Raw genomic sequence first — 25,708 nt, 5'->3', positions numbered from 1 at the left:
CAATAAGATACTATAATCTCCACTGACTTCAATTAAACTGGATGCTTTTGCAATTTCTTTCTGCCTATTTAAATCCCATTTAAGCAAAAATAGGACAGATTCTGTAGATGGGCAGTGGAATCTAGGCCAGTCGTTGAATAGAAATACAAGGTAGGGCTAGGGAAAATCGGCAATGTTTTCACTCTTGACAAACTGCTGGTCTTGCAAAGGCCCATCTCTTCAACACAAATATCCTTCTGATAATGATGCTATGGCTTTGGAATATGGAACAGAACACCAGGAGAGTGGATGAAATTGTAAACAACTCAAAAAAGCAATGGAAAGCTGTGTGGTGGGTATAAACTGGATTCTCCCTGCCTCTGGTCCAAAATACACTACAGAAATAATCCAGTTTGAGACTGCTTTGCCAGCCCTGTCTCAGTGCTAGGTAATCCTGAGAACTGTAGTTTATTGTGGTACCAGAGCTCTCTGACAGAGAAGGCTCAATGTCTCACAAAACCTCAGTCCCCAGAATTCCCTAGCATTGAGCTGGGGCAGTTAAAGTGGTCTCAAACTGGATTATTTCTGCATTGTGTTTTGGACCTCTGTTGATTACCAGTAGGCAATATTACGTATGATCACAAAAATCTGTATCACTCAAGGGTGGACCATGTCAATCAAATATTAATCTACAAGATACTTAAGCGGGGGAAAGGTGATGATTAAACATTTATACAGTGCGCCCATGCCATACATGTGTGCACTATACGTGAAATCTAGTTTACATGGGGAGAAAAACAATGGTGTGTGTGCCCACACCACTGCACCGCCACGTGCACGCACCCCATTGTTTCCAATGGGATGAGAGCATACGCAGATTTTCCCTTACTGTATTTCAAAATCTATAATGGAAGAAAGGGATCAGCTACTTAGTCTCAGTTTGGGAACAAAGGCCCTGTACAGACTGGCAAAAAGCACTGGACTGTGGGTAGAGTCAGGGCTGAGCGTCCACACACTCAGTGCCCTCACACCACTGCCAGGGTGCCATTTTGGCATGCTAGGGTGACACATGGCACATGCCATGAAGACACACCTTCAGTGCAGCATCAAAGGGGCATCTTCATGCTGTCCAGTTGTGGCTATAACGCCCTTTAGAGGGCACAAAAAGGAGCTGGTTTTTCCAGCTTCTTTTTGCGCTCTCTACAGGCCGGATCACTGTTGGACAAAAAAAGGCAATGTCCCACCGTACCTTTGCCCCAATCTGGATGTCATGCCCAGCCTGGAGGATGACTTGGAGGACTCAGAGGATGAGACAGAGCCTCTGGGACCTGAGCCTGCAATTGGGGAGCCTGTAGCAGAGTCTGTGGCCTCTCCAGAGGTTCAGCACCCAAGTCTGCCTGGTGCTGAGGCTGTGGACATAGAGGAAAATCAGGGGACTGTGCCTACCTTCAGGGAGCTTTGAGCTGAAAGTGAAGGCCTTTGAAGGTCACTGAGGCTTTATCAGAAACAATTTGGTAATCATACACACCTGAATGCCTGCTGCCTGCCTATTTAGGTAGCTGGAGCATGTGTGTGTGATTGCCAGTGATTATCCGACGTTCTTGGAGGAAAGACTATCTGTAGCCCCAATGGCTTTGTGGACCAAACCCTTGCTTCTTAAACTACTGACCTCTCTTGATTATTTGGAACCCTTGACCTTGGGCTGTCTTATCGACCTGCCTATCTAATCCATATCTAATATCCATCTATCTAATATCACAGAACGTTTAACACCTCTTTTGGTAATCCTTTTTCTGATACTGCCTTTAAACTCAAAGACTCTGTTGTTTGTACTGACTCTGCTAGCTGGGGGTTTGTTTGTTTGGGAACTAGGCTGGCCTTATCAGCCATTTGGTTGCTTTCCCAAACTGTACAGCCCCTTAGAGCCTTTGGCCCAGTCTACACAGCCCTTACAGCCTGTAAAGACTGGCCTTTAAGGCCTGCCTGGGAGAAGAGTCAGGGCATGGTGTCCACAACACTGCACCACATGGTGTGCGGAATCATGGCACTCCTCTGGTGCTGTATTTTGATGACTCAGCACCAAAGGAGTACCCTAAAGCCACAACACTGGCAGTTACGGCACCCTTTCTAGGGTGTAAAAAAGAGCCACTTTTTGTAGTTCATCTTTGCACTGCAGAAAGGCCACATTGGGGTCATGGTGTGTGGTTGCCACAGCTCCGATCTAGCGAAGATGGAGGTTGCTGCAGGCTGCCCCTTCAGGGTCAGTCTGCACTGCCCCTTAATTTTCTGGGATGCAGTTTAGTAAAATCTGCCATATATCTTGACTATAAGTTGACCTCATATATAAACCGAGGACAGATTTGGGGGCCAAAATTATGGATTTTGCCATAACCCATGGATAAGTCAAGGTAAAACTTGGAGGCTCCTTCAGTGTGTGTATGTGTGTGTACAGCAGGAGAAACTCTGAGGCTTTTTGCTTTAGCGTTTCAACTTTAGTTTCAGCCTTCACCCAGATAGTGGCAGCCAGAGGGACTCTGTTTAACAGCAATTAATCACTCAGGACTCTTTCTCCTTGGCCCAAGAGAGAAATAAACTGTTCTGCTGACTGGGGAAATCTGAAAGAACTTCTGTCACATTACCATACCACTCTGTAAATAAGCCAACCTGGGATTTTAGAGTCAATTATGGGGCATAAGTTTTTTAGACATAGACCAATATATACGTTAAGTTTGCAACTTGGGAAACAGATGGACCTTAAGCATTCTTAGAGCAGGGCATAGAGGGTCCTGCAAGAAAGAAGAGGAAATCACCCTTCTGGTTCCACAGAGAGAAGCCTTTTTGTTCATGAAGACATTTGCTGGATTTCAATCACTGTCAGAAAACCCCCTCCCTTCGAACCCCAGGTAATAAAAATTAAATGTTGGCAATGCTTGAATTTTCATCAGTCTGTGGAGGTTTAGACATACTCAATATTGCCAGTGATTTCTTCTTGGATTTGCCTGGACTGGAGGATTCCTTCACGTTTCTGGAAAAAAAGGGAGGTTTTCCATTTATACTATTTATACTATAATTTATAGTATTTATAACATACTATTCATTGTGTGTGTTTGTGTCAAATTCAAAGCTGTGCTCCATGATACTTCCCTTTCTCCCGCTGCACCTCCTTCACAGGCCACTAAATCTGTTCCAGAGATTTCCCAACCTTCTAGATTATATTTTGAGGGAGCGTAGGCTGCAGGTGGAGTAACAGCTGGTTTCTTACCCACAAAAACAATATTGTGGTGATTCATCACACATAAGTATCAGAGAAGCAAAACTAGTGTGTTTATTAATTCATTCATTTTATTAATTAGTTGGGTGGTTTTGCTAAAAAATCTCCCTCATGGGAGATCTGGGATTACCAAAACATGGATAATTGCATAAATCAGACCATAATGACATTTCTGGTACTGTTCTCCAAATATAGCAAATTACACTACTCAATAGGTAACTTGTTCTCATATTTTGTCAGTACTAAAAAGAATCAGAAGATATTTCCCAGAAATGTTGCCTGAACAACCTTTCATGAATAAATAATTATGTATAAATAATTAGCAGGAATATCTGAACTCCAACCAGCACAGGTGAAACAGTCCTACAATCATACAGTTACTACAGTTATCCACTGTTATTGATAGAGTTATCCATGGCTACATCCTTGGCTTTTTCCTATTACTCATATTTAAATATAAACTTGCACTTCTATTTTGGAGGGTGGATAGAAACCAGTTGGAGTTAGGCATATCTGTCAAGAAAATCAGTTCAGAGTTGTCATGGAATTCATTTTTAATCTGTAAAGGTTCCTAATGGAATGTAAAGAGCCTGGAAGTTAAATACTGGAGTTCAGCACATCTGTGCAAACATCCCAGAAACTTCCTTTATCAACAAACCACCTAATACAAAATGATGTATGATATACACTTCAATCAAGGAGAGGAGTTTTGTATATCCAAGTAACATGATTTAATTTGTGTATAGTTCAAACAAGCTAAGTTTTTCCGCCAGAGTCTCTAATACACGATTAGCTGAATAACACAGGAGCAGCAGAAGGAGGAGGTGATGATGATGATGGTGATGATGATATGGAGAGAGATGTGATATAAAATTCTGCATATGCATTCTGCATATGCATTACTGGAAGAAAACAGAGTGACCAAAACTGCTACAACAAAGCAAAGCAAACTTCAACAAGAACCAAAAAGAAGTAAATAAAGTATAAGGATGAAGATTACAGAGCATGACTGACAGGCATTCACCAAGTTTATGAAATACCTATATTTGCAATCAATTGCCCATATAACATTTATTAAATCTCTATTTAGTGAAAAAAACTGATTACAGAGTATTCCACATAATGTACTGCATGCCCTACAGGAGGACCATTTGAAAAGACCACTATATTAATTCCAAAACCGATTTCTTGATTACTGTACGTTTGCACTCCAAACTGAACTCAAATTTGACCATAGATTGTGGGTCCTTGTTATCCACTGGGATTTGGTTCCAGGACTCCCTGTGGATAACAAAATCCCTGGATGTTCAAGTCCCATTAAATGTAATGGTATAAAAAATGGGGTCCCTTACATAAAATAGAAAATAAAGGTTTGCTATTTGGAATTTATAATGTTTATGAATATTTTCAATCTGTGGGTGCTTGAATCCATGGATAAAAAATTCTGTGGATAAGGAGGGCAGAGTGTATTACAGTTAAGCTGCTATGTCATTTAAAAATGAGAATAGTGTATTTTTTTGTCTAAGGAAGATGTGATCCTTTTGTCTTTTTCATACAGAGGAAATAGCAGCAAGATTCAATGCAAATATCTTAAACTGATTGGTTTTATACAGTGTTTAAGCTCCTAAAAATGCACAGAAATTTTAAAGAACTATTATTCATACCTGGACAACCACAACTTGAATAGATACATGATCTGGCAGTCTGATTGGGGCCCGAAAGTACTGTGACAACGCAACCAAAAGGTGTAGTATTGCAACTAGACTTTTTGCATGGACAGCTGAAATAGATTAAGAACTCATATTATGTAAAACAAACTAAAATAAATATTTATTTTCACATGCAGTACCCCTTTCCCTAACTATGTGCAATATTTTATCCTTTGGCATCTTTGCCCACTAAAGATTACTGAAAAGGTATTTTCCTCTGTTTCTTTTTCCTATCATAAATCAGCTTATTCTATGAAAACAACTCAATAAACTATATTCCTCAGATTAGATTTTTGTTGCATGCCTAGATTCCATTCGGTTGAAAGATGGAAATCTAAGCTTGATTCAAAAGGCAGATTTTATTATGCAGCTGGATTAAGTGCTATCTATGCACTCCCTGTGCCGTTCCTTTATCCTCACTATTCCAGTGTCGATTTATGAACTATGAGAAGGATATTTCTGTATTCATAACATGCACTTAATTCATTTTTAAGTGTCACAATGTCTGCAGGAAGATGAATGAGCCCATTTAGCCTGTACCCTTGAGCAATAACTTACTAAACTGAATGACTCAAACATTCCTCATGAACTTGTTAAGAGTTCTTGTTATTGTAGCTTATTCACAGCAGGTTTCATATGTATAGTTAATATGAATGAGACTGCAAGGTATATATAAAAAAGATTACTGTAGGAAATTTTTAATTCATGACCAAACTCCTAGCATCAAAGAAAATAATTTTCAACTATATTTTAGCAGTAGCTTTCTTATTACTGCTTCCTGTACACTGGATTATTATGTTTCTAACCTATTCAGTCTCATAGATGTTACCGAAAACATTTCAACAACTATTGTTGGAGTACATTGTGTGGCTGTGTTGGTCTGGATCAAGGGATCTTGTAACACCTTACAGGCTAACTGTGTAGCATAACTTTTGTAAACCAAGGCCCTTTACAGACCACCCGAAAAGGGCGGTCTGTCGGCACCTCCGCTTGCTCCGTGAGGGAGCTGCAGCTTCCATACCATGGGGCTCCCTCGTGGAGCAAAAAGAAGCTGCTAAAAGTGGCTTCTTTTTGCGCCACGGAAATGACGCCACAAGGCGCCAATGGTGCACTCACAGCGCCATTCCTGCCGCATGACATGTGGATGCTAGGCGTCCGCGACGTCAAAATGGCGGCGCCCGTGTAGAACGGGCACCGCCATTTTGTACACGCTCAGCATGTACTAGGGTTAGGGGCGTCCGGAAAGGACGCCCCTTTCTAACCCTAGTATGTGCCGAGCACATATTAGGGTGCCCCTCTGTAACGGGCCCAAGTCTACAAAAGCCTATGCTACAACTTCTTTTACACCGTTAGTCTCAAAGATTCTACAAGATCCCTTTGCATACTGTTGTTCTTATTGTTGTGGTGGCGGCTGCTGCTAACATTTTGAACTTTTAGGCTGCCTACATATTGTTGAACAACCCAAATAAGAGAGGAGTCAATGAAATACCTCAATTTTTTTAAGAGTGGAGGAAAATTCCTTGTATCCATTACAAAAAAGAAATGTATGATGGTAAGTTCAGCATCCTTAGTTCTTACATATTTTTGTGCAGAAATTCCTCTCTGAATCTGCCACACAATGTACTCCAGTAGAAAAAACTTTATAAGCTTTTTATGGAAGGGGTGGGGTTCAACAATCCCTCATTTGCATAAAAAGGACTGTGACCAACACAACATTTCACTTACCAAGGTTGGATGTTTCAAACCTATTAATTTTAAAAAAAAAATGTAAGCTGCTCTAATAGCCTTTTGGCTGAAGAGTGGGGTATACATAATAATAATAATAATAATAATAATAATAATAATAATAATTTCAAGCACATTTTAACAGACTAGATGTTCACTGTTCTTTAAGATCAAGTGTGGGGTAATGGCTGAAGTGCTGGACTTGTAAACGATGTTCTGGACTGAACTCCCCTCTTATCCAAGAAGCTCTCTGAGAAACTCACCTTTATTCTATGTGACCCAACTCACTAGGAATTTGAAGGGGAAAAAAGATCAAATATCACCATGATTTGTTCTTATGTGCCTTCCAGTTGAATGCATTGTAGGGTGACCCTTATCATAGGAAAAGTTTATTGGAAAGTTTTCTTGGAACAATTTATTTATGTAAATATTTATATCTTGCCCTAACCTAAGGTGACATACAATAGAATCTATTAGACAATGATTAACAAACATAATAATCTTAAAAGACTAAAAACTTGTTAAACAATTTGTCATTTAAAATCAGAGTATTTTTTAAAAAATATAAACAATTTAAAATAATGCCAGCCATAGCATATATACAAATTGGATAAAATCAATCAGGACCTATAAGTTTTAATTTAAAAAATGGTTTGACTTGTCCCTGGAATGACAACCACAGTTGGTGCCAATGGAACATTCCAATGAGAGAAGGCCTTCTCCCATGTTTTCCCACAGTGCATCGCTCCACCAATGAGACACACAGGAGAGCCCCTCCAACAGACTTCATTTCTTGTGCAGGCATATCTAGGTGCTTCCTCAAGTACTGAGGTTCCAAACCACATAGGATTTTGAATGTGATCACTAAGATCTTGAATTCATACTGGACAGGTACTGGCAGCCAATGCAAATCCTTTAAAACTAGTGTTACATGGTTTCTGCACAGTGTTCCTGTTAGCATTTTAGCTGTTGCTAAACTTGCTGAAGTTTCCTAGTCCTCTTCAAAGGCAACCCCATGTGCACTGAAGTAGTCTAATCGGGAAGTTACCAGCACATGAAAAGTTATCCAACTGCCTGCCTGAAGAAGAAAAGCCCTCCCTTCAGCCACCATCTTGAGGGGAGAGAGGCAGGCTAGCTCCAACTGCCTGCCTGAAGAAGAAAAGCCCTCCCTTCAGCCACCATCTTGAGGGGAGAGAGGCAGGCTAGCTCCAACTGCCTGCCTGAAGAAGAAAAGCCCTTCCTTCAGCCACCATCTTGAGGGGGAGAGAGGCCTGTTATGTTTGTTTGTTTTACTTTGTATTGTACTTCCTGTTGTACACCGCTTTGATCTACTTTGGAAAAGCGGTATATAAATAAACATTATTATTATTATTATTATTATTATTATTATTATTATTATTATCCTGCTCAAGTTACCCTCCCCAGGAAAGCCATAGCTGATGGACCAATTGAAGCTGGCCCAAAGAACTCCAAGCCACAGAGTCCACTTAGCTCTCCATTGCCAGATGGGTCCAAGAGTACTGCTCCTTCAAAGAAACTGTAACTCCGTTCAGGGTAGGTAGCTTATGCAATTCCAGCATCTACCAATCCAGAGAGCTTCCATCTTATCTGATTTCAGTGTCAGTTTATTGGTCCTCATCCAGCCCATTGCAGCATCCAGGCACTGGTCCTGTATCTGCACAGCCCTAACTGATTTCAACAGGAAAGAAGCATACAGCTGAATGTCATCAGCATATTGATGGCACTCAGCCCATAACAGCATGGGAGACAAGAGAAAATGTTGAGGCATACCACAGCAATATGGCCATAGGGCTGAACAGGAGTTCCGTCTGGAACTGATCTCACAGATAGGAGAGGAACCATCATAAAACTGTGCCCTCTCTTCCCATCTGAGGGACATGATCCAATAAGATACTTTGATCAACTGTAAATTGTCCAACGTTATTCAGTGATTTTCCATGGCTGAGCAGGAATTTGAACTCTGGTTCTTTGAAGTCCTAGTCCAGCATTCAAACCACTGCACCAGGGTGCCTTACTATGGTGCCCAGTGTTAACCTAATAAATAAGGGCATAAAGCTGACATTAGGATTTGAAAGGTCTCTCTCTAGGGGCTACCACCAGTGAATGTACCTCCTCTATCATTGTGCAAAGGGAGAGGCAGAAAGCCACCCTCTGCCAATGACAGCACTCATTAATGTTTTGCATCTGAGTGGGCAAATGGTCATGTGGTGATGGTAGCAAATAGCAGCAACTGTTTATAGGGACATAGAGCAGCTTGTTTCTGTTACAATTATTGCTGGTAGTGCTGACATGTTACAAGGAATAGTTGCTACCATCTGTCCTTTCTTCCATCAGGCGTGAACAGAGAGGAGGATGACAAGGAGGAGGACAAGGAGGTGGCAGTGCCTCAGGGGCTGTGGTGCTGGAGACAAGGAAGTGGATATCAATTACGTCAATTCTATTAACTATGACTTGTTTTTTCCCCATTCTGTCAAAGCTGGATTGAGCCCCAAAACTGGGGGAAAGGCAGGATATGGCTAAATAAATAAATAAATAATTCTCTCTGCTGGCCAGAAAAAGTTTTTCCCCCCTGTGCATTTTAGAAATCTTTGTGTACTGTGTATGCAACAGGATCTTCAAGCACTGACCCTTTAAAAGAAATGCTGCTTAGTATTTGTGTGTGTGTGTGCAATAGTCAACCGATCTGCTTCACTAATTGGACATATACACAATTACTTTTGCACACATTAAAACTCTGGATAATAAACATCTGGGTGTAGAATTTATCTGATTAATAGTGTTCTCTAGCTATTGTCTAATTTAACTAGATTTTATGCAATGCAGTAGGAAAATGTAACATTAATATAATCAGTAGGTGAGAATTCCACTATAAAATGCTTAACTCACAGTCAACATTCCACTTGATGCTCCTTGGAGGAAGTTTAAGGGTTTCATTGATCTTTTCAAGTACTGTCTGTAACTTCTGTTTCTGAGCTATTTCAGACTGTGTGACTTCAGCAACATTGAGTTTCTCACTCTCAAGCTTCTCTGAAGTGATAATGGAAGAAAAAAACAGCAAATTTATACCACAACTCCATGTAACCAAGTGCAGTGTAAAGACAATCTGTTCCCACATACTACAGTGGGGTTTCTATCAATAACTAGTTTTGTAATTTAGAATTAACTACTAACAGTTTCTCAAGCTTAAATAAGCATGGGAATGTTTGTGTTGTGTTATATTATGGAATGCACAAGTCAGCCAACTCACTTCCCATTTATTTATTTATTTATTTATTTATTTATTTATTTATTTATTTATTTATTTATTTTCTGAATAACAAAAAACAGATGTGATGAAGTGGGCTGCAATCCACATAAGCTTATGCTACATAAAACTTACTATGTTTGAGGTGCCACAAGACTCTTCATTCAGAGACATACCGATGTTAATCTGAAATAACAGTATGCAAAGGGATCTTGTAGGACCTTTGGAATGAACTGAGTGAAAGATGTTGTAGACTTGTTCTACATCTGAGGAAGTATCAGAGGAAGTAGGCCTAGTCTATGAAAGCTACAACATCTTCTGCACAGTTAGGGTAAAAGGTACTACAAGATCCTTTTGCATACTAAACTCTCAGTTGTTTTTGCAGAAATGGACTGTAATGGCGAAAGCTCTGGGATTATTAATTAAATATTATGCTGCACACATTGTGGCTGGAATCCAACATCCCCTCAGTGTAGTGTTGCTGTATCTGCAATTCCACTTCCACCACAGTCAGCAGAATACATCTATTATGCTATGGTGAATAGTTTACTCTGCATGTGTGGGGTATCTTGTGCATAAATGTGCCACTAAGAGGATGCAAGCTAGTATTTCCCATGTGTCCAGCATCCAGGTAAATTTAATGGTATTTACAGATATTGTTTACATCAATCTGGATCTTAAATATTACTAATCTCACTAAAAATGAATTTCATTACAAGAACACAATCCTGAAAAATGTGTAGCATGTCTACTAAAATACATATATACATTTAGTATACATAAACAGAGCTATGGCAGAAAAAGAGTAAAATATTAGAATTTTTGATGAAATCCTAAATGATTGCTATAACAGAGGCATCCTACATCTAGCCTCCATGCCTGGTTTTATTTTTTTGGGGGAGTGGCCCCTAAAGGTCCTACCTTCTCCCTGAATTTTGAGGTCAAAAATTATTTCCTTCCCTAAAGTGACCAATAGTGCCTCCAAAGCTTGGCTTTTTTATGCATTCTGGTAATTGGTAGGGGTTTTACTCACTTCTTAAAGGTCTGTCTGGGGCTTTTTTCCAAACAAGAGTGGATGTACAAAAGGGACTTCAAACATAGAAAAATGGCGAATGGTACCTTTCAGATTTTGGGGGCATAACTAATCATTTTGTGTGCATTTTGTTTTGTGTGTGTATTAAATACACCTCCATGTTTTAGTGGGTTAAAAGGGGTGCAAAATAGAAGCTCAAGCTGTCTAGGATCTTGTGAGGGGCCAGTGTTGGGCTCCCCAGTCTTTGACAACTGACCACCTTGGTTTTAAAGAAAATTACATTAATCCTTACTACATGTGGATATTCTACAGTATTAAATTTAAATATCATCACCTGGAAGTATTAAATGGATGGATATTCAAATATCCAATGTAAATAAATTGGAGTTAGAAGTGATTGTGCACCTAGTGAGATCTGTCATTGTAAAAGGTGGAGTGACTGGGAATTTTAAGAATTATGCTTTTAGATTCCATCCTGCAAATCTGAGATAAATTGAGGAATGTGTTAAGCAAAGACACCGCTAACATCAGACATAGTATTGCTATGCTATTGTTTGCTGGAAGTGGTGAATGATACAAAGTGTGGAGACTACAACCTAGAGACTTTGGAGATTATCACAAAGGAGGTACAGTGTCCTTCTCTTGTCCTTCTCCCATCCTTAAACTCTGCTAATTGTGCCATTGGGGGCCGAAGATTATCACACCCCACAGTGCTTCCCCTATTCTTCTCCCATTTGTAAAGTGTAATGGAGCCGTCATTTGGTATTAGTTCCTGTTAATACCAAATGACAGCTCCATCACACTTTACTGATGAAAGAACCTTACGGGGACGGCTCCATTACACTTTATACATGGGAGAAGGATGGGAGAAGTGCATGGAGGTGTGATAATCTTCGGCCCCCAACGTATCAGAGTTTAAGGACAGGAGAAGGACACTGTGCCTCCCGTGTGATAATCTCCTTTGTCACACCCAACTCCAAATGACGTTCCCACAAAAGAGTTTGCATAAAAATACTTCTTACCAAAGAGTTTCTGCAGTACTTGTCCATCATACAGGTCTTCAGCTAGGTCTTTTACAATGATTCTTTCTCCCACTAGCACATCATTAATCCAGTCAATTAGCACCTGAGTGAGAGACAAAGATTTATCAGTTCTACATATTTACATTCACAAGAATCTACAATACCAGAGACAACAGCAAATAAAGTAAGTTATCAAAGGTGTACTGAATATTTATACAAAGTCATAAAAAACAGAGGTATTAAAGGTATTAGTTTGCATGCCCTGCATGGTATATTAGGATAGATTGATTTGCTCTATCTCACCATGTTCAGATAAAGTAGAGTGACCAATCTGTAGTAGGCCTCTGCTTGCCTGAGCAGGGAAGAGAAGCCTCATACATGTTTGTCTTGCTTTGAAGAAGAAAAACCTATCTTGACTGAGCAGGAGAAAGAAGAGCAACTTAAAAGTATATTGGTCCCTCCACATTTGCAAATTTGACTTTTGCGGATTTGATTATTCACGGATTTTATTAACATGTTCTCTCTAGGAATATTTAGCTCCTCCAGTGCAACTCTATGGTCAACTTTAACCAAAAGTTGCACTGAAGGACCTAGAGATTCATAGAAAGAACACTCCGATAGGCATTTATAGCTCCTCCAGCGCAATTCTATGGTCAATGTCTGGCAGATGTTGACCAGAGTTGCATTGGAAGACCCAGAGATTCCTAGAGAGGTGTTCTCTCAGGTAAAAACATAAGTGTTTTTGTTATTTGTGGTTTTTCCACATTCACGGGGTCCTATGCCCCTAACCCCAGTGAACGTGGAGGGACGAGTGTACAGATCTGTCCAGATGCAAAGTTTTCAAAAACATCCCTCGCCATGTGTGTAAGAGGAGGTAGGACACAGAAATAGCTTACAGTCTGCTGCTGTTCTATGCTGTGTAAAATGAACCTACAGAGATCCTATGAATGAAAAGCTTCCAAGAGACCCTGTTATTAACAGCCTAGCAAACTCAGTTTATGTTATTTAGTTATATATCACAAGTTACAGAATGAATTTACAATGTAAATTTGCAATCTAAAACACAGTTAAAGGGACTTAACTCCAAATGAAGTCAATAGGACTGAAACACTGTTAACAATAAGTTACAGTGAAGATTTAATTCACATGATGTTTTAAAGAACATCCAGAATAAATCCCATAATGAATCCACACAGCAAAAATAACCCAGTCTGAGACCACTTTAACTGCCCTGACTCAGTGCTAGGGAATCGTGGGAATTTTAGTTTATTGTGGCACCACAGATAGAGAATGTTCAACGTCTCACAAAACTTCAGTTTCCAGAATTCCCTAGTATGGAGCCAGGGCAATTAAAGCAGTCTCAAACTGGATTATTTCTGCTGCGTGTTTCAGACTGAAAAATGACTACGTTAGAGGCCTAACACAATCAGGCCTAGCTTTTGCCTCAGATGTCTCTTCTGTTGTCAGTTGAGATGGCTCAACTGACAACAGGAGAGACATCTGAGGCAAAATCTGTAGGGATTTCAATGCAGACACTCCCCTTCTTGGCCATGGGGGGACTGGTGACAAAGGGTGGTAAAACACAGACAATACAATTTCAATTCTGTTAGCAGCAGCAAAGTTCACCAGCTTTCAGTGAGTGCTGATTAAGCTCTGAAAAACATAATTTGTTCTTCTGTCATCTGAAACATTTCTGATGCAAGTCTGAATTATTCCATTGTTGTCAGTATTTTATGTACACTTGCTTACGCTAGCTTCCGACAGAGAAAAACAGCAGGATGTACAATATTTTAAATAAATAAGTAAATGCTCTAACCCAATTTGAAATACTAAAAAAGCACAGTAGGGATTGTTCTGCATCAAGCTTGTGGTCTTCAAAGCAATTTTGCCTTAAGAAGTCTAGGGTATGTAGCTTAATTTTTCTAGAAGATAGGACATTGCAAGGAGAAAAGGATGTGTGAAAGCTGATGGTGTTAAAATAAGATGAATCTGGTCCACTGTACTTAAATGCCAACAGAAAATTGAAAATAGAACTGGTAGCACAAAATTGTTTTGTTTTAACAGAAGAGCATTAAAATCTTGATATAATTACCTTAATCAGCTCCTGTAGTTTCGGGTCACTTCTTGAATTGGGATCTATCATTGTTCGAACTTCATTCTCCTCTTCAGGAAAATGTGGAGAGAGAGAGAAAAAGGTACTCATCACAAAGATAAAATGCTGGTGAGATTTGGCTTACATCAATCATCTAAGTTAAGGCTAAATAATATTTAACATTACCTAGCATAGTATCTTCAGGATCTAGTTCAAAAGGAATTGGGCTGAGTGGCAAGTTAATGGCATTTATTCCTTCTTCTTGTAGTTCAGACACTGAGGGAAAGAAAGAAAATAATTATGTGAAATTTGCCTTATTTTTTCTTGCTATCATTTTCAGCAGCCATAAGGACATGGCCTTAAAACCTTAATTCCACATTTTCTAGAATGAAATCTGTGTTTATTTGGTTTTTGTTTCACTAGTTTTAAGAAATTTGATAGCATGATGTAAACAATACATATACACACTCACACATCAAAAATGCAAGCATTCATGCATTATGAAAATAAGGAAGGGGGAATTGCTTAGAATTATATCTGGTTCAATTAAATGAATCATCTCATATATGACTGTGTATACAGTCCCTGCTAGTGCAGAAGAACTTCTCCCTGAAAGCCAATGTGGCTTTAGAGCTAATAGGAACACTACAGACATGGTATTTGCCCTTAGACAACTGCAAAAGAAATGTAGAGAGCAGAACAAAGGACTCTATGTAACATTTGTCAACCTCACCAAAGCCTTCGACACTGTGAGTAGAAAAGGTCTGTGGCAGATCCTGGAACGACTAGGATGTCCCCCCAAATTCCTCAAAATGATAATCCTGCTACATGAAGGCCAGCAAGGTCAAGTCAGATATGGCGACGCTCTCTCGGAGCCCTTTCTAATAACAAACGGTGTGAAACAAGGTTGTGTTCTCGCTCCAACTCTATTTACAATCTTCTTCAGCTCCAAAGGGCTACGGCAGATCTCAAAGAAGAAGACGGCATTTATATTCGCTACCGTACTGATGGTAGCCTGTTTAATTTAAGCCGCCTGAGGGCCCGCACTAAGACTCTAAACTATCTAGTCCGTGAGCTGCTTTTTGCTGACAATGCTGCCCTTGTTGCCCATACAGAAGCAGCTCTGCAGCACCTAACATCCTGCTTTGCAACAGCTGCAGAGCTCTTTGGACTGGAAGTCAGTCTGAAGAAAATGGAAGTTCTTTACCAGCCGGCACCTCAGGAAGAACACTACCATCCCCACATCACTGTAGGCACATCTGTGCTTAATTCCGTCCAGCAGTTCACCTACCTGGGAAGCATCATCTCCTCAGACACCAAGATTGATAAAGAGATCGATCACAGACTGGCAAAGGCATATAGTGCATTCAGAAGGCTTCACAAAAGAGTCTGGAGTAACAAACACTTGAGGCGAAGCACAAAAATCAGTGTGTATAGAGCCATTGTACTGTCTATTCTCCTCTATGGGTCTGAAACATGGGTCACCTATCGCCAACACCTACGACTCCTTGAATGCTTTCATCAGCGCTGTTTACGCACAATTCTAAATATACACTGGACTGACTGACTATGTGACGAATGTTGCTGTCCTTGAGTAAGCAGGGATCACCAGCACTGAGGCCGTGCTATTGAGGACGCAGCTGTGCTGGGCAGGACATGTTTCTAGGATGAAGGACCACCGCCTCCCAAAAATAGTATTCTATGGTGAACTCGCCACGGGTCAGCGTAAGAGGGGGCCCCCAAAGAAGAGATACAAGGACTCCCTGAAACAACATCTCAGGCTTGGCCAAATTGATCACCAACAATGGTCTGCCCTGCCCTCGCATCGGGAGGCATGGAGACACACTATCCACGATGCTGCAGCCTTTTTCGAAAACTCACACCGAACGAGTCTCGAAGAGAAACGACAACGCAGAAAGAACCACAACCCGGAAACATCACCCAAGGAGACTTTCCGCTGTGCTTTCTTCAACTGGACCTGTTTGTCCCGGATTGGCCTTTTTAGTCACCAACACGCTTGTACAAAGCGCGGGATGAGTCCTTCCTGAATCTTCGTTCGCGAAGCAAAGCCAGAGAGAGATGTAATTTGGTGGATCTCCTCCAGCAGGTCGTTCCATATTTTTGGAGCGGTGGCTGAAAAGGTCCTCTGGGAAGTCGCCACCAGCCTGGTTTTCTTCAGCTGTAGTAGGTTCCTCCCAGAGGACCTGAGTGTGCGGGAAGGATTGTATGGGGGTTCCCTCAAGTAGTCGTTCCCTCAAGGCATGACATAAACAATATCTACTTTATAATTTCATTATGCATTGTAAATGGTGATTAAGGAAGGCAGAAAGAAAAAGAAGGAAGGGAGGAGAATACAGGATTTCTAATCTCTATCACCTGGTTCAAATGCTGGCTCTTGAGGCTGTGCTTCATGCTACTGTATGGTTTATGTGTCTGTGCTGACACAGAGTCTTGAGAGCAAGGCTAGGTGATGGAGTAGTGCCTAGTTTGGAAACTTCAATTAGTCCAAAATATGGCAGCCAGATTAGTCACCGGGAGATCTAGAGGTGATCATATAACACCCATTTTAAGATCACTTCACTGGGTGCCTATTAGTTTCTGGGCACAGTACAACGTGTTGGTGATGACCTTTAAACCTCTTTATGGCTTGGGTCCAGCCTACTTGCAGGATTGCCTTCTTCCATATAATCCGCCCCATGCACTTAGGTCCTCTGAGAAAAATTTACTATAGCCAAGAAAGACCAGGCTAGCTGAAGTTACCCAAAGGGCCTTTTAATCTGCCACTCCCAAATTATGGAATGGTTTGTCAGAGGAATTCCAACATATTACCAACCTTAATGGCTTTAATAAGGCTGTCAAGACGGATCTCTTCCTACAGGCCTTCCCTGAATGACTAACTCAGTCGCCCCCACTGATATGGACTATCCTAATGACTACCCCATGATGTCCTGTTCTTATTGTGATTTCTAATAATTTTAACTGTATTTTATTACAGTTATTGTTATGTTTTAATTATTATTTTGATTTGCTTTAAGGAGGGAGGGGATAGTGGGATTTATTTTATTGTATTATATGATTTTTAAATATGTAAGCCACCTTGATCTTGTCAAAGAGGCACCATCTTCATCTTTTAGATCCTTTGTTGCATGCCCCTAAGTTTTACCCTCAAATTATCCACGGGTCATATCAAAATCCATAATTTTGGCCCCAAAATCTGTCCTTGACTTATACGTGAAATCAACTTATAGTTGAGTAGATATTCCAGTTAAAATATCTGTATACTCTGTCTTCCCTTTCTTTTCTGCATGTAGTAACTTGGAGCATTTACCCCACTCCAGTAATTATTATACAGCAGCACACATAGCTGTTACAGAATATGGATTTCTAGTGGCCAAAAGGAGAACCTAGAAAGACAAAAATTCCCTGGATGCACAGAAACAGATTACTGAAATATCTGTCTTGGTCATGAGAAAGAAAAAGAAACTGAAGAGTGGTATCAGCTATTCTGATAAAACTTAAGAAGCCTTACTATGATTACCTGTCCTTCCTTCAAGGTTTCTTTAAATTGTTAAATAAAAACAATTTTAGTGTATTACTTACTTGCTGCTTTCCTTAGCACATATAGCATTACAATAGAGGCAACAATGTAAGAACAATACCTTGGGTCTAATATGTACTTGAAGTGTCAATTTCATTTTTATTTCAAATCTATTAAAGCTCCTTTGAAGAGCTATGCCCTCACCAAGGCAACATACAAAAAACCTTTAGACATGGTACCATTGAAAGGTGACTGTATAAGAAGAGATGCTTTGGATTCCATTAGACATTGTAAATTTACTCAGGACAACTTGGAGAGAGGTGGGGCAGGATGAGTAAGAGCAGCCCTTCCATTCCATTTCTTATTGTCCTAGTTGTTTGGGTAGATGTTTGATGTAGGGAGGCCTTTCTATCTGTAGATGCAGTCTGATATGATGTAAAACCCAGATAAATGATAGGTTTCATTTTTATAAAAATTGATAGTTTTATATATATATAGTTTTATCTTTTAAAATGTATTTTATTCTTTTAATAACTATCTGTTTTAATGTTGTAATAATTTAATTCCTTTTTAATGTATTTTTCTATGTTTTTAATTGTACTGTTTTTTAATGTTGTGAAGCTGTTCTGAGTCCAAGTTCTGGGAAAACAGCGGAGGGGGGGGGGATAAATATAATAATAATAACTAAATGCACTTAGTAACAAAATATGAGCTAATATTACAGAACAGTACTGGGAACTGTGTGGCCTGCCAGATAGTACTGAACCACAACTTTCAGCAGCCCTGTTGACCAATCAGTGCTGAGTACTGCAGATCAAAAACAATTCTAAAACAGAATATTCTTTTCTATTCTCTTAATCTTGGTTCCTACCACCAGGAATATCAAATGGAAATTCAGTGGCAACTCTGGCTTCAGTTTCAGAAATTCTGTGGACCTTGTAAAAATGAAAATAACCATGTAAAAATGATACCCATATTTAATCACCATATTAATTCACATTTATTAAGTGAGCTTAATTTAACATATTACAGATATACAGTTTGTGCGCCACATCCACTGATTCAACCACTAATGGCTTGATTTTTTTGGTTTTTTTAATTCCAAAAAGCAAGCCTTGATATTGCCATTTTATATAAGGGCCACCATTTTACTATGCCATGCTATATAATGGGACTTGAGCATCCATGGTTCCTGGAACCAAATCCCAGCAGACATCAAGGGCCCACTGTATTATCTTGATTAAATACTTCATAAAAACACAACAGTTGTGTCATATGCACAGGAGACCTTTTTCTAAGAGAAGTAATGAAATGATGGAACTACAGTTAAATGTTTAAATGTGTGATTCAAAATTAAATATTGACATCATAAAATCCACAAATATATATTTGCAACAATGCAGATGGTCTTTTATGAGGTACTTATTCAAAACAGTGTCTTCAGAATGTAAACCTTACATTGTTAGGCAATACGTACTCATTCGTTCTCAAAAGATGTAATAAATTAGGTAGATGGAGAACCTAAACCAAGCACAGATATGTTTACAATTGAAAATGTTTTTCAGGAAACCATCTGTGGCAGAGTACTGTCCCTAATCCATTAACTGCTGACTCCAAGCCAACCACTTGTAAAAGTGAATATGCAAACAACATGCATCAATCTGATGGTGATGCATTAGTACACCTTCTAAAAAGTACACTTTTTAAATGGCTGTCTCATTTTTCTCTTAAATAAAACATAACAAAAGGGAAGGAAGACAAAACTACACAATCTAATTGCTTTCTGCATAATATAAATTAAAGGCCTAATGCCTTGAACTTTTCTCAATTGCCTAAATTTGTTCCATGGAGAAGTATTTACTGCCATCTGGCTAAACTATTACTTTTTTCCTCTGTCCTGTTAAAGGGAACCAATAAATATTACAAAGTTGTTGATCAAAAGACAACCATAACCAAAGGTTATCTAATTATTTCTGTGGTTAGATTTCAGAGACAAACTGACTCATTTCAGTTCTCAGCACAGCACCACTATGACTGAATTATACCTTCAATATATCCCATTCTCTCTCAAGAGGGAGGATGGGATGAAAAACAAACATCACTTCTTCACACAGGAATGAAATAGTGAAAAGAACTTTGTCCTGATTGCACTCCCAAAATTTTTAACACCGTATTCTTCAGAATGTACTTAATAAAGTGCAGATGTGCATCTTATAAACATTATTTTTGTTAAGTAAAAACTACAGGGAATAAGAAATGAATAACATAAATAGCACAAATCACAGCTACAAGTCACAAAATCTACAAAACAAATTACATAAAAAACCAAACAAGCTACAAGTAACAAAACTCAGTAGAACAGAAAATGATTACTTCCAACTATCTCTTCTGCAGGTACATTTCATTATAAATTCCACTCCTTTTTATCTTCACCATATTACACATCATCTACATATTTAACTCTTATTAATAAAACCAACAATCATCAAATCACCCTCTATGTTTTTCAAAAAGTGAATTAACAATTTCCAGTCTTTCCAAAATCTTGTCATCTCTGCTAATTCCTTCATCTTGGACCGCCACACTTCTTTCATAGGGATTAAGTCCTTTTTCTGTTTCTGTGCATATACAGTAGGGCAGGCCCTTGGTATTTGCTGGACTTTGGTTCCATGACCCCTATCCCACCCCAATACCAAAATCCATGGATGCTCAAGTCCCATTATATACTGTGCAATGGTATAGTAAAAATGGTGTTCCTTATATAAAATTACAAAAATCAAGGTGTTTTTTTGAATTTTTTAAAAAAATAATTTTCAGTCTGTGGATTATAGAACCTGTACATGCAATATCTGTGAACAGAGGGCCAACTGTTATATCCTTGCTTTTAAGATTGTTAAGACTGGAGATCTCAAAGGCTGGAAGTGTTTCAAAGTTCAACAACCTATGAACCATAAAAATGGCCTGCAGTACCATGGTGGTATTATGACCAAAGGGCTCTTCAATGGGTCCCTGGTGCCTCTGATGGCAATGGGGTAATGAATCCATTCCAAGATGCTGAAACTAGTTAGGGATAGCTTTAATCACTTTGGATAGCACCTTTAAAGTTCACACTCAAACCCAAAACAGATTCACTGCCTCACTGATACTGAAGCCACCACCTGCCACTGTGGGAGAAAAGCCTTTAGAAAGTGACTCAACTGCCACCAGAGTACCTGGGCTCAAAAGATAATTGGAGGCATTCAAGTGGACAGGACAACTTTGAAAGGAAGCTTTGAGATGTCAAGAGCTTTCAAGTTCACAGACATTTTGAAATAAACTGAGCTCTATCCATACCTATTCCTGCCACAGTTTCCTTCTGCATGTTTTTCCCCCCATTCACAACAGAACCTGTTCAAAATCAGATCCAAGGAATAGCACAGATTTATTTATCAATACAGAAATGAATGTTTTCTTCTTGTGGTTGTTGTGTGCCTTCATGTCATTTCTTACTTATTGTGATCCTATGATGGCGTTCTTCTTGACAATTTTTTAAAGAGTTGGCTTGCCATTGCCGTCCTTGAGGCTGAGAAAGTGTGACTTGCCCAAGGTCACTCAGTGGGTTTACATGGCTGAGCTAGGATTCGAACCCTGGTCTCCAGAGTCTTCACTCAAACCACTTTTATTTATTGACAACTCCCCCCCCCCCCCCGCAAACATGCCTTCACTGAGTATATTCAACTCTGGGCCAAAGCTCAAAGTGTTCACTTTCAATATGCCTAGGCTGCAAAAGGTGAGTGTGTGTGTCTCTCTCTCTGTGTGTGAGGGTGCAATCTGGATCATGGAGGCACAGAAAAATAATTGTGTATTTGGGGTGGCAGGGTGGGGGGAGAGATTGTTTATTCAACTCAATTGCTCAGTCAGTACAAGTAGTGATAAGAGTTGCAACAGTAATCAGCTGCTGGCTGCATTTCCCCTCATATCTCTTAAACTAGACTACACTATGGCACAATCCCATTTTCAGGGGGGAGTGAAAGACTGAGCAATTGAATTTAGCTAAAAATTAAAGAAATACTGTAATGCATTAAAATATACAGCTTCCCCCTTTCTATTTCTTTGTTATTCTTTCTGCATTCTATCTGCCTTTAACCCCCCCTCCCAAAAAAAACCAAAAAAACAAAACTAAGCTGAAAAATAAATAGCATAATTAAGTATTGCAAACTGAAGGGAGACAGGGAGGTAGTGTGATCTATTATTGGCAAGGGTTTTGGCACACTGCTGCCTGGGGTGCACACAATTTATGAACTGATCCATTAGATACCTTGATTCTATCAGGCTCTAATTGTTGATGCACAGAGCCTTACTTCTAGAATAAATTAGGGCTGAATGTAAGAATAACATTCTATCCTTATATTAAAGATGCAGTTATTTAATGTCTCCAATGCAATCCATCTCACTTAGAACAACTTTCACGGAAGCCAGTGGGGATGAACATGAAAAGGACATTCCAAATAAGTCTTACTGCCAATGGCCTCCATTTCCCCCCCTCCTAATGAAGCCTAAACCCTATACATTAAGGGAAAGTGATAGTTTTCAAAGAAATAGCCATCTTAGTCTCTTGCAGTGAAGGAAGGAAGGAAGGAAGGAAGGAAGGAAGGAAGGAAGGAAGGAAAAAAAGGAATGCGGTATCACATTTAAGACTAACTGATTTTTCTTTTTGCATGAGTTTCCGTGGATATACAGTGGACCCTTGTTATACGCTGGGATTTGGTTCCAAGATCTCCCGTGTACAACAAAATCTGTGTATGCTCAAGTCCCATTGAATATAATGACATAGCAAAATGGTGTCCCTCATAAAAACGGGAAAATCAAGGTTTGATCATTGAAATTTATACTTTTTTTGAACATTTTCAAACCGTGTATGCTTGAATCCGTGTATAAAAAATCCGTGTATAAGAAGGGTCGACTGTAAACCCACTTCTTTGGATGCAGTTCCCTCTTCCCCTTCCTTTCTCCATATTAAGGGAAAGTTAGTTGTTGTTTTTAACTACCCAGCTGTCAGGGTTCAAGAGTTGGCAGAAAAACAAGGGCCTTTCATATTTACAACATGTAGCTGCATATTAACTAAGCATATGCGGAGCCATGTACTGATGGAGCGACAGAATCAGAGACTCCAGGACAGAGCAGCTGGCTGCATTTCTCTCAAACTAGCTTTCCCAATTTCTGATAAGAAAGCATGAGCAAATAAACAATCAAGCTGCAAGATTGTTTCTTTGATTCTTCTTTAACTTCTTGAGATTGTTGCCAGAACAGATACAAAGCAACTGGTAAGTAACTGGTGGAAGGAGAATGATTTGCCTAATTAAAATAAATTGCTAATTAGGCTGCCTGGATTTGGGAAACTGCAGGGCATCAGAGTCCAGGCAGTAGAATCACTTTCAGAACATTCAGGCCCATCTATGAAATCCCTCCCCAATATATATATATATACACACACAAACACAAACACACACACACACACACACACACACACACATCCCTGAATCATATAGATAGGTAGGCTCACTGAGAATAGATGCCTGAGGTTTACCCACAAGAATATCTTTAGCCTGAACTCGCACTTGGATCCAGAGTTCCTCTCAAGTACATAAAAGGGCTCCTTGCATTTATAGAAGGGGCTGACATTCAGCAGAAACTTTGCTACAGGAAAAAAGCTTCAATTTGCCGCATAACATGCAGTATCTTTTCATATTTTCCTTCACCCATATAAAATATGTTTATTTCAAAACCCCTTGATTCTTTTGCAGAATGTTAGAGTTGAAAATTCATGGGACAGAAGTGTCAGCATTTCTAAACCTAAAGAGAATAAAAGGTATGTCAAGTCAGAGTGGGAATAATAAAATTCAGCCAAATTTCTAGTTGTTTGAAATGAGAGTAAAGGAGAAAAATTTGTGAGTACTGGCCACTAGCCAGTGAGAAAGACAACACCGCACAAACCATTCACACAAGCACATACAAAATTGTCTTCAGTTACTAGCGTGGCATAGTGGTTTGAGCATTGGACTGCAACTCTGGAGACAAAGGATCAAATCCCCACTTGACCATGGAAACCCACTTAGACAAGTCACATACACTCAGCCACTGAGAGGTTCACTTTACGGTGTAAGTCAGAATTTCAAGGCACACAACAACAACCTACAACATAGTCTTGCACACACTAATCGCTAGTCCTCTGATTTTGGTGGCATTTGAACTCATGAACATAGGGAATTAAATCATATATGCTTCACTTCATCATACTGTACATTACTTTTCAATCTCCAATATACTCAGCTGGACCCACAGTTGTTCTTTTACAAATGACAGGACTTCTTCCATTTGGGGAAGGGACTGAGATTCAGCAGAAGCTCTAACAAGGAAATGAGGACAGACATATTTCACTAATTCCCCCTTTCCCTCTACAGTCCAAGTGCAGTTTCCTGTTCCAGAGAATCGCCAAACCCACTAGCTTTCCAGGGTGAATGGGTGTTGGAAGGGAAAAGAGAAGTGGCAGAAATCACCACACCTCCCTCAGTAGGAACATCCTAAAAGTGGACTTCTGCCCATGGGAATTCTGGATCCAACTCACTGTGATTAATATATAATTCTGATATGAATGACTATCCATATAGTTTCACAGGAGTGCAGAAAACCTCAAGGAAACCATATCCCACCAAGCAGTTTAATGTTAAGAATGTTAACCTGTTCTGGATACCATAAAAATGTATTTGCAAATGGCAGTTTATACAGTATAATTTTCTTTCACAAGAGAATTATGTTGTATAAAGTTCCCCGAATATAACCACCTATTCTCCTTGACAGTCATTTTAGGAAATGTGAATAAACATACTTAGAATACAAAGAAATGGAAAGGAATTTCTCTGTATACATAGGAATATAGTTGTGAGTAAATATTTCTTCCCACAATAAAAAGGTTCTAAAATGAAAAGATGAAGACAGGTTTTGTTACACCAAAGCACAAAACTATGAAATTTTTTTTTAAAAGTTCATATTGTGTTTTTTGCAGTTCAGATACTGCTGATCTGAGTGTCACAAACCTCAAATGGGAAAATAATCGATTCCTTAGTACGACATCTATTAGCAAAACATATATTTATAGATCTACTGAAACTATATGACCGGAATGTGGCAGCTAAGTAAGGCTATGTAAAAACAACTTTGCTAAAAAAAATTAAAATACAACAATCAAAAGCCAACATCATTTGTGAAACACCTGAATGCTTAAGACAGTTTAATCAGCCAGAGTCACAGTAATCTACACAGCAAAAAGAAAAAAACCAAAACAAAGAAAGACACATTAGGAAGGGCTGTAGCATCCCTTACCTTTGGGGCAAAAGGCTCCACATCCCATTGTACACTATCCAAGCCCTCATTTTATCAGCGAACTAAAAAGCCCACTAATTTAAAGCCTTCCTTCTTGGTGTCCTACGTAGCACTCTTGTGCTTTCAAGTCCGCTTCTCAATAGAATACACAATGCACATTGCAACTCTCAGCTCAATGCATCGTACAACTGCCTGCCTGCCTGCCTGCCTGCCTGCCTATATAATTTAATATGATGCCACATGAGACTCATAGACCATCTGCAGAACAAACTAAGTTTGCCATTCCCATCTTGGCAAATTTCATTCTGGAAAGCTGAATGTTTGACATACAGTGCAAGCTCCTTTATCCAACTGGCTTACAGAATTCTTAGGCTAATAGGTTTTATGAAGTCCAACATAATTTAAACAACAGCAGCAGCATCGGTGTATGTGTGTAATAGCTTACAAAGCAGATATTAAGCCATCACTAAGGGATGCTGGGTAAACTACCCCTTCCCTTCAACACCCCTTTCACTGTCTATTCAAGTCTACTTGACCAGACATTTGAATGGTAACATCATAATCTACCCACCTATCACCTGGTTTCACCTTCCTCCACCCCTTTCTCTTCCTCTTTCACTCTTGCACTTCCACTTCTTCACCATCACTTTGCCCATGGAATAAATAGGACACATGTAATGTTCTCTGAAAAACAAAAGCCTCAGAATGCAACAAC

General features: G+C 39.4%; 1 protein-coding gene across 1 annotated transcript in view; it reads right to left on the bottom strand.

The window, feature by feature from the left end:
• The window catches only part of PARVA (parvin alpha), a 108,490-nt gene that overhangs the window by 34,355 nt on the left and 48,427 nt on the right, over positions 1-25,708 (bottom strand). The window contains exons 2-7 of the mRNA XM_089521195.1: positions 14,283-14,372; positions 14,097-14,167; positions 12,005-12,107; positions 9,592-9,732; positions 4,915-5,030; positions 2,946-3,004 (exon numbers count right to left, since the gene is read on the bottom strand). Of these exons, the coding sequence (XP_089377321.1) occupies positions 2,946-3,004; positions 4,915-5,030; positions 9,592-9,732; positions 12,005-12,107; positions 14,097-14,167; positions 14,283-14,372 (580 nt within the window). The remainder of the gene's footprint in view (positions 1-2,945; positions 3,005-4,914; positions 5,031-9,591; positions 9,733-12,004; positions 12,108-14,096; positions 14,168-14,282; positions 14,373-25,708) is intronic.

This window comes from Sceloporus occidentalis, unplaced genomic scaffold, assembly GCF_023333645.1.
Source record: "Sceloporus occidentalis isolate IW3139 unplaced genomic scaffold, rSceOcc1.0.p SCAF_4, whole genome shotgun sequence".
Lineage (NCBI taxonomy): Eukaryota > Metazoa > Chordata > Lepidosauria > Squamata > Phrynosomatidae > Sceloporus > Sceloporus occidentalis.
Note: the sequence above shows the minus strand (reverse complement) of the source record. Positions and strands in the feature narration are given on the sequence as shown.